Genomic DNA, 10,254 nt, shown 5'->3' on the forward strand with positions numbered 1-10,254 from the left:
AGCAATATAAACTCAAGTGACTTAAGTTTAGTAACCAATGTGGGACTAAAGGCCCCCACATTAGAGAGTAGTAGAGACATAAGGTCATGGGTTCAAACCCATGAGGACACAATTTCATTCAAGATTCCAACAAGTCATTGGATGTCCGGAGTTCGTTGGGTACGAGTTGTGTTGGGTGTCGTGTGTATATCACATGAGGATTATTTTGGATGTCCATTACAATCCCCATAGCATAGCTGTTTATGGAGGCTGCATAAGTTTGTTGGATAACTTGACATAGCACGACCATGAACATCACAACAAGTCCTCTCACACCTTTCCCTTCCTATCTCTTCTTAAATTTTAAAAAAAATAATATCTTAATCTTGCAAACTCTAAATAATTGTAGATGAGCGAATGAAAATCCCTCCCCCCAGTGGCTCGAATTTATATTGTACTACAACCAACATTTCATAAGTAGAAGCTATTTTAATCATAAAAATTAACCAAATTTAGGGATTTTTTTTCGGATGGCATTTCCTTGTTGAGTGACATCAACCAATTTTGGAATGTCTAAAATCAAATTTTTGTTAGAATTAATTCTAAAGATTTGGTGTAAAGAATTGCAGATTATTTTTGACAAATTTTAAAACTTTATGGCCATCTAGTATAGCAAGGCCAACTAAATATTTGTGTTTTTATGAAATTATGTAAAGACTAGATATAGAAAATAAAAAATATGATAGATAGCAAGTTACTTTTTCTAATATGGGAAAGGCTCAAGCCATCTCCATTGACTCTGCCCAAAGCAAATTTGGGGCAACTCACTTTTCACATTTTGCTATGTATATGCAAACTAAATAATTGCATTGTGATCTTCAACAATCGAAACACACCTACTGTTACCGCCTCTTTTTGCGTTGTTGGCATTCTTTGTTACAGTTCTTGCATATTAAGTCCATCCAAGGGGCATTCAGCAGAATACACCTGAATAAGCCTGTAAAAAGAAGAAAATAAATAGAAGTTAATCTAGAGTTCTCGACAAGACACAACACCCCAATGTAGATCCTGTTATCCCTGGAGCTTGATTCATGTATAATTCCAAGTAATAATGATGGTGTAGTAATGCAAAAACGTGTCAATGCAAAGAATACTTCTAGAAAATTTGCCAGCAGCTTGAACAACGTGTTAATAAACAAAAGACGTCCAACATGACGTGCATACACACTTGCATTTATAAACCAGAAGAATTGTGCTAACAAATGTCGATTCGATTAAATTGTCTCCTAGAACTTAATCATTGATTTGAGTTCCAAAGGGCTGGACATGAGTTGACTTTGTGATAAGCCAGGCCAATTAGAGATATATAATTAAGTATATAACACCAAAAAAAAAACCCCAAATGCATTAAGCCGAACACATTTTCGCTTTATCGCTGAAACAGTACGCCAACACATGAACACACTACACTTTCATCTTTTAGAGGAGCAAAACCTCTAGCTTGGTTGTTGTGTGTTATCAGATTCTTCACCAGGAACAATATTGAAGTACGTAGCCCATGCCATGGATTGTCCAACAAAGCGTGTTGGGCATTTAGCATTTGTGTCATTACTTGTAGTTGGAGCACTCTATATTTTTATCCCAACATCGGACGTGTCGAAGGGTCTCCTTTCGTCCAAGTACTGCCAATATAGTTCATCACCTAAAGAGGTAAGCCCCTATCGTTTTTAAATACAAGCAAATACGTACATGTTCAAATGGTCTTAATTGAGACACCACACTGCAAATAAATCCGTGTTAACTCATGTTTTTTTGTGCTAAAAGACTACCACGGTGACTTTACGAGATGAGCTTGAAGCAACTTTGGATGGAGTTGCGACAGAGAACAAGACTTTAATTGTAGTTATACTAAACAAGGCTTATATTGAAGGGGAGAAACCGATGCTTGATTTATTTCTTGAGAGTTTTTGGCTAGGACAAGATACACAATTCTTGATAAACCATCTTCTTCTGGTTGCAATGGATCAAGTTGCTTACGATCGATGTAAGTTTCTTAGACTTCATTGCTATAGACTTGTGATTGATGGTGTCGATTATGGTGAAGAAAAATTGTTCAACTCTCGTGATTTCATCAATATGATGTGGAGAAGAACTCTCTTCCTGGCTGATGTACTCAAGCGTGGGTACAGTTTCATATTCACTGTAAGTACAATCTATATTCAACGTTTTTTATACGTTTATATAATATTCTTTTATAAGTTGTATTAATAGTTATATACTAGAAAGTAGACCCGTGCGTATACACCGGCTTTTTTAAAAATTTGCTCAATAATCATAACTATACATATATAAATTTTCTAACAAATCGTGATTCATGTTTTTGTCGCTAACCCGTTTTAATTTCCTAACAAATTGATTTAATTAAGTTTTAAAAACCCATTTTTTAATTGAGAGAGAGATCCCATTTTAATTTAAAAGTGTGATTCTCATTTTTAATATGAGAATGATTTTCGTTTTAATTAGAATTGTTAGATTTTTCCTTTTCTATAGGGGAGAAATTTCCATTATAATATGAGAGATTCTCGTTTTAATTAGAAGTGTTAAAATTTCTCTTTTCAATAGAAGAGGAATTTCCGTTTTAATAGGAGTTGATGAGGTGAAATTTTAAAAGAGCTAGAAAAATATCCTTTGTGGTGTGGGAGCTTCAATATTAAGATATAGCCCGGCTCTTAAAAGGATTTTAAAATAAGTACCAAATCCAAAATAACCCACAACTTCACTTACAAAATGAATTAAAACCTAATTTTTTGTGGATATGATCTACTAAATATAAAGATCATCTCTACAAAAATTCAGCTCGTTTGATATCATCGAACCTAGATAAAAATTGTTGCCCACTTTTGAAAACATATCTAACGGTCCAGAAATGTCGAGTTTTTCCAATCATCTTTTGTCAATATTAAAAATTGTCAAACGAGCTGAATTTTTGTAGAGATAATTTTTATGGTTAGTAGATCATATCTACAAAAAATTATGTTTTAATTCATTTTGTAGATGAAGTTGTAAATTGTTTTAGATTTGTATTTTTTTTTTTAACAGATTTGAGGTTATGACATGACCTGGCCCTATCTTCATTCATAAACAATCAAAATCATAATTACACAATTTCATTTTTGTCCTCCTCAAGCACTGAAGTAAGAGGAGGTACAAAATATTCCACTTCATGATCCGTAGCTAAAGAAGCAAGGTGATCAGCAGCGCGATTTGTTTCCCTAAAAACGTGAACAAAACTAACACTAACAAACTCTCTCAGAAGCTTTTTTATAATTGTTATAACTTCAGCATACTACCAAGGTGGACTCTCCTTTCCCTTCAAGATATTCCCTGCTCTCATTGAATCAGAGGCTACTTGAATCCTTGAGATATGGATCTTCAGGCAGCCCTATAGACCACATAATATAGCTTTGAACTCCTGGAAGATCGAGGACACTTCTGAGCCCACCAGAAACTAGTAAATGTTAATAGCACTTCACCATTCAAGTCTCTAATAGTTCCTCCAATACCACATCTACTCTCTGACATAGCTCCATCTGTGTTCAGTTTGGCTATACCCTCTTCTGGCTTCTTCCAGATACATTAAATAGGCTCATTCCTAACATATTCCACTATAAGACCTAGTCTATCTAACATAAGCCTAGCATGACTAGTATCATTTACTGTCTTGAGTTGTCCTTACAAATACACTCCCATATCGATGTCGACCCGCTTCCACGATTGTGCCATTCTTGTGAAGTATTCCTGAACCTTCAATAATTTCTTTCCCTCCAGATGTAACTGATAACAGCGCATATATACACCTCTGCCTCACATGTATTCCTCTGACAGATCCTCATTAGCTGCATTCACTCTTTATTAAGGTTCTGAGCTTGAAAAGTCAGCCCAAGGTGTTGTTTAACACAACATCATAGGGCTTTACTAAAAGAACATTAAAAAAAAATGTTTTGAATTCTCCCTAGAATTGTTACACAAATAACATCTTGATTCTACAACGTACACTTTTCTTTTAATCAACCTATCCTGTGTGGGTAAGCTACCAAAAAACAACTACCATGCCGTGAAAGAATGTTTAAGCACTACTAGCTTCCCCCATACCATATTGTACCATTGCACAATCTCCCTAGGAATTCTAAGTGCAGAGTAAGTAGATTTTGAAATATATACTCCATTAATTAGGGTGGGGGGTCCAATTAGTTCTATCCTCAACCAAATTGCTATATACCTCAGGCTGCAGTATATTATATATCATTCAGAGTGCACTGTGGGAGAGCGTGAACCAGAGCATTCCATCTCCCATGAGTAAGTAGATCACTCACAAATTTGGTACTTAGATTGGTACTTATTATATATATCTTAAGAAAAAAGAAATTCTAGTAAAACAGAAATCATTTTCCTATTAAACACAGGAATTCCTCCTCACTCTATTGAAAATGGAAAATATAGCATTTCTAGTTAAAACGAGATCCCTCGCCTAATTAAAAAATGAGTTTTTAAAATTTAATTAAAACGATTTATTAGGAAATTAAAATGGAAATCACAATTTGTTCAAAAATTTATATATGTATAGTTATGATTGTTGAACAAATTTTCAAAATAGTCGGTGTCGGTGCGTATACACTGGCCTACTTTCTAGTCTATCTATATATCTATCACCTATTCACCTCTTCACCTCTCTCTATATTAAAGGAGAGTACATCTGAGGTGGAAGGAGTCTCTCCTAGGTGGCACTTCCTCTGTTGAGGAGAAAGCCATGTCATCACTTTTTCTATAAAACTCCTTTCGGAAGGAACTTCTTAATTAAGACTCCATGTACAACTCTAATTATTAACAAGGAATCAACATCAGCGAGAGAGGGATTATGTTATAATAGTTGACTTAATTAATTTAGAAGTGTGATTCTCATTTTTGTAGGAGAAGACTCCCGTTTTAATTTAGAAGTACTATAATTTCTCTTTTTAATAGGAGGAGGAATTCCCGTTTTAATATGAGATGATATGAATTTTTAATAGAGTTTGACAAATATATTAGGTAACTCTTTTGAAAACTTGATCATGAACATATACAAATTTCATGACAAATTGTACGTCTTAATTAATTGGGAAAAATATTCATGTTTTAATTGTGCTTCAAAATCCCTTTTTTAATTAGGGGAGGGATTCCGTTTTAATAGTTGACTGAATTTAAAAGTCTGAGTAATGTTTTAGTAAGATAATGATTCCCATTTTAATTTAGAAGTGCTAGAATTTCTCTTTTCAATTGGGTTAGGAATTCCAGTTTTAATAGGGATGACATGAATTTTTAATAGAGCTTGAAAAATACATTAAGTGCGAGCTTTAATATTAAGACTAAAAAATAGGATCGTGTTTTACACACCGACCCTTTTGAAAACTTGCTCAAGAACATATAGAAATTTCATAAGAAATCGTTTTAATCATGGAAAGATTCCTGTTTTGGTTAAAACCCCATTTTAATTGTGTCACAGCCCGAATTTCTAAACAATTAAAAAAAATGAATATTTGAAATATAAATATCTCAAACATCACTCGGTTCAATTGTCTAAAAACCCAGGCTATGACGGGGGATACAACACTTGTCAAAACCTAAAACCCACATCACAACAGGATCAACTTAACAACAAAAATCTCCAAATTCCTCAACTATCACTTTATTAAAAACTTTCTTCCATCCCAATACAAACCTAAACAAACTTTAAGAATAACAATTTCCAACATCGTATTCTCATGTCATATAAAAATGTAACCTACGTTATTACATCCTTCCAATAAGATCAGACCTAAAAGAAAACTAACGGACTGCTCCAGGCACGAATCAATCACACGCCGTGGTTCCACTGCCTTCCACCTATGTTCCCAAGAACACACCCACGTTGCCAAAAACAAAGCAAACATGGGTCGACAAAATGGAATTTCTTTGGTATGAGTAGACTAACCACATATAAACATTATCATACTTTAATTATCCAAACAATCACTTTATATTTTTCCATAACTTAATCATTCTGACTTGGAAGATAGGTAGTTCGTCATTTCAACCGGCATAGCTTCTTCCCAAGCAAGACTTCCATCTTATTAACTCATTCCAATAACTTGTTTTAATACTAAGTCATTTAATTAAAACTTACCGATATCCACTGCTGTATAAGGGTAGAACCGCGTCCCTGCACAAAATGTTATTAAGTCCTACCCTCCTGCAAAAGAAAGTTAGAACTTCTAACATTTGTCGATATCCTATAGGTATTCAAAAGTAAACCCAAGCACATTCGCACAATCAAAAAAATTTCTCTTATTAATTAATCAATTACTTTTCTTATACACATATTTCACAACCTATGTACCTTAGGTCATTCCCGCCACATTCAAGGAATACCCAACCCTACATTCAAGACACTCAAGGAATACAACTAACCCAAGGCTTAATACCTTAGTTCCTTTCTAGGGTAGTCCAAACAATCGGTCATTCATGGCACATTCAATGAATAATACCGGGTCATTCATGGCACATTCAATGAATACCCATATATAACGCTTAACGGGCCATTTATGGCACATTCAATAAATGTCCACCTAACCTATGACATCGGCGGTCATAAAACTCAATTCAAAACTTGGTGGTGGAGTTCTAAAAGAGTCGCGGTAACTTTATTTACGCATTATTGAACTTTATTTTATATATCATTTCAGAAAATGAATGAGTATCTTGATTCCTGTATTTTTTATTTACGCGTTATTAATTTAAGGGATGTCTTAGTGTCATAACGTTGCATATCATAAAATACTGCAAAATCACATAGTAGTTAATACACATACACACGTATATATAGAGGTCTTAGCCTAAAGTCAAGTATGCTAATAGCCCTAGACCTATCTTAATAACCCAAATCATAATCCGAGTTAAAAGGTCTAATTGGGTCAACTGGTCAAAGTCAATCCTGGTCAACAGTCAACTCTGGTCAAAATTCAACCCTGGTCAAAGTCAAAGTCAACCATCATGGTCGAAGTCAAACTGTCGTTTCCACGTTCGACAGGTTCAGGATCATAGCCATGGTTCATGGTTAAGGTCAATGTGCATGGCTCATGGGCTCATGACCAAGGTAATGGTTCGGACCCAACTGGCCAAGCCCAAACCTTAAAACCCGAAAGTTTAAATGTTGAAAGACCCATTTAGATCTATTTTAAGTCCTATGGACTGGCCCAAAAACTTTAGACTGAACTGGCCCAAAACATAATTTGGATTCGGCCCAAAAACTTTAAATTGAACTGGTCCACAAATTACAAAACAAATAGAAAAGGGCCCAAACAAAACACTCTAACCTAGCTAAGGCCCAACCACTTAAAAATTAGAACTGGCCCCATCTAAAAATAGAACCGGCCCACCTTAAAAGATTTGGATCGGCCCAAACTCACCTAAGGCCCAAGGCCCAGTTCGGCCAACAGTTCTTCTCCCTCACCAAATTCTCTCCTCCACCACCAAAACCGGCCACCACAAAATTTCAATCGACCACCCAATTTAACCAAGCGGTTTTACTCCCCATAACAATCCCTACAACTTTAACAAACACACATTCCTCAAATCATTCAATCCTAACTTCATCAAATCTAGATCTAAAACCTTACCGCCGCCATTAATGGCTTCCACCACCTTTCAACAGCCCCCATCCACATTCCAACATACAAACATACCTCAACAACCCATAACATCAACCAAAAACAGTTCAAACACGAAAATAAATACAAATCTCAAAACCTTCAGTAACACAGTAATGGCAGTAACGCCATTAACGATGTCTTCAGAGCTTGTATAGCTCGTCCAATCACCGACACCCACCAATACAACCTCATAAAATAAGTGCAGTACGATCCATGGGGCACGCGCTCGAGCCTCCATTACCAAAGCTCCCGAGTTTGAACCGTCAAACAGTTCAATACAAAATAGAAAATACATTTTCTTTATATTGGCTCGAGACGCCATTGACGCCTCAAGCCCGGCTGACCCGGCGTCAACAACTTCGATACAAAGCCAAAACAACCAGGGTTCAAACAACCAAAAGACAGGACGATTAATAATAACCGAAAAATGAATCGAAAACATGAGCAGAAATCTTTAACAGTAAAGTTTATACGTGAAATAGAAAACTAATCTACTCACCTGTAGCGCTCTCCGATTATCAACCAGCTACCAGGAAAACCTTCCTTTCCTTCCTTCAGTAAAACTCCCATTTTTTCTAAAATCCTCGTTGTGTTTTTTTTTTTTTTTCCCAAAAACTCTACGTGAGAAAACTCCCCGAAAAACAAGGGACAACACTTATCCATTTACCTACGGGCTTTTATCCGTATCTGATAGTTATCTATATTCAGTTATCTATTATCTATTATTATTATCTTTATTATTATTATTATTAGAAAAATAAAAGAATAAAAACACAGAGTGTTATAAATTGCCTAACAAATTGGTTTAAATGTGCTTTAAAAACCCGTTTTAATTGCGGGAGAAATCATGGTTTAGTAGTTGAGTTAATTTAGAAGATGTGGTTGTTGTTTTAATACGAGAAAGATATATTCCGGTTTTAATAAAAAAAGAACTTCTAGCTTTTGTTCTTTCGTTTTTTGGTATTATAAATAAAATTGTATTCTCTCAATTTATGTGGAATTTTTAAAAATACATTGGTGACGAGCTTTAATATTAATACTAGAAAGTAGGTATATGCATACACACTGACTCTTTTGAGAACTTGCTCAAGAACTTATACAATTTTTGTGACAAATAGTATGTATGTTTTAAGCGGGAAAAAAAATCAGCACTTTGCATAGGGTCCCTTGAAACTCAGAGCCGCCCCCTCCGAACAACAACTTTAATGGTGCTTCTTTTTAGCCCATAGGAGTAGTGAAGCCATTTTGTGGTTGTACAGCCTTAGAATTTGAACTGGATGAAACTATATATGTACGTGTTATTATTACTAATCTGCTTATAAAATTTTCAATCTATGCAGGATATGGATATAATGTGGTTTCGTAATCCATTTATAAGGCTGGGCCAAAATGAAAGCGGGGATATTCAAATAAGTGTTGATAAGTTTAATGGTAATCCATGGTCTACAAACAACCACATTAATGCCGGTTTCTACTTTGTCAAGTCCAACAACAAAACTATCTCATTGTTCGAAACTTGGAACGCAATGAGGAACTATTCAAACTACAAAGGAATGAATGAACAAGATGTACTTCAGAAAATGATGCGTATTGGTATGTTTAAGAAGTTGGGATTGAGAGTGAGGTTCTTAGACACACTTTTTTTTAGTGGATTTTGCCAAAATAGTAAAAATTTTAGTGTAGTTGCTACAGTTCATGCAAATTGTTGTCCTCGTATTGATGCTAAGGTGGCTGATTTGTCTATTGTCCTTCGAGATTGGAGGAGTTATAGAACAATGGTTGATGATTCTAAGAAACGGCTATCAGGGTCCACGAATGATATGTCAACATTACGCTGGTCAAAACATGTGGCATGTATAACGTCTATGAGAAATTTCAACAGAGCGAGTTTAAGCTAAAATTGATATTCATTGCTATCAAAGTTAGTAAAACCTTTAAGTGATGATATCTTGGAGATTTTCATAAAGAGATAGCTCATCAACTGAAATTGTCCAACCTTGGACAAACTTTTGCCTATCTCTATTTGAGTAGCAATGGAATTGATTTCGTATTTAAGGGAATGATAGTCGTTCTTGCATTTGACTCTAGCTATCTCCATAGATAGTCGTTAACTCATTTCTAGGATATCGTTGTTTTCCATACTAGGCTATGCATTGAACATTTGAACCCAATATTTCAATTACTTTTTTTGTATAAGGTTTTTATGAACTCTCTGTTTCTATGAAAATGTGTAATTATAATATTTTTTAGTTTTGTTAAAAAATAAGAAAAAAAAAATAGTTTTGTTAAAGAAAAGTAATGACAATATATAATGTTGTTTTTTATGTGATCCGAATGCCCCCTTTCGTGCCTATCTCACTTGTTTACAAAGTTTAGAGGCCTTTCTTTTCTTTTAGCGTTGCTTTCATCTAGGCATCCTAGACCTCCTCTCTCGCCCAAGCCTCATAGCATTCATATTCTATTCCAAACACTAAGTATTCCATGCCTGCTCAGAAGTGACAATCTGCCTATCTGTACCCTTTTCCTCGCATAGAGAGCGCTAGTAGTTCTT

The 10,254-nt window shown here is 35.0% G+C and overlaps 1 protein-coding gene across 1 annotated transcript; it reads left to right on the forward strand.

The window, feature by feature from the left end:
- The first annotated feature begins 1,396 nt into the window (after positions 1 to 1,396).
- On the forward strand, positions 1,397 to 9,734 carry LOC147524045 (uncharacterized protein At1g28695-like). Its single transcript, XM_086562912.1, has 3 exons — positions 1,397 to 1,689; positions 1,804 to 2,181; positions 9,044 to 9,734. Exons 1-3 carry the CDS (start codon positions 1,543 to 1,545, stop codon positions 9,599 to 9,601), a joined length of 1,083 nt encoding a protein of 360 aa, XP_086419038.1. The 5' UTR covers positions 1,397 to 1,542; the 3' UTR covers positions 9,602 to 9,734.
- Positions 9,735 to 10,254: the final 520 nt, after the last annotated feature.

Source organism: Coptis chinensis, chromosome 1 (genome assembly GCF_015680905.1).
Source record: "Coptis chinensis isolate HL-2020 chromosome 1, ASM1568090v1, whole genome shotgun sequence".
NCBI classification, from domain to species: Eukaryota; Viridiplantae; Streptophyta; class Magnoliopsida; order Ranunculales; family Ranunculaceae; genus Coptis; species Coptis chinensis.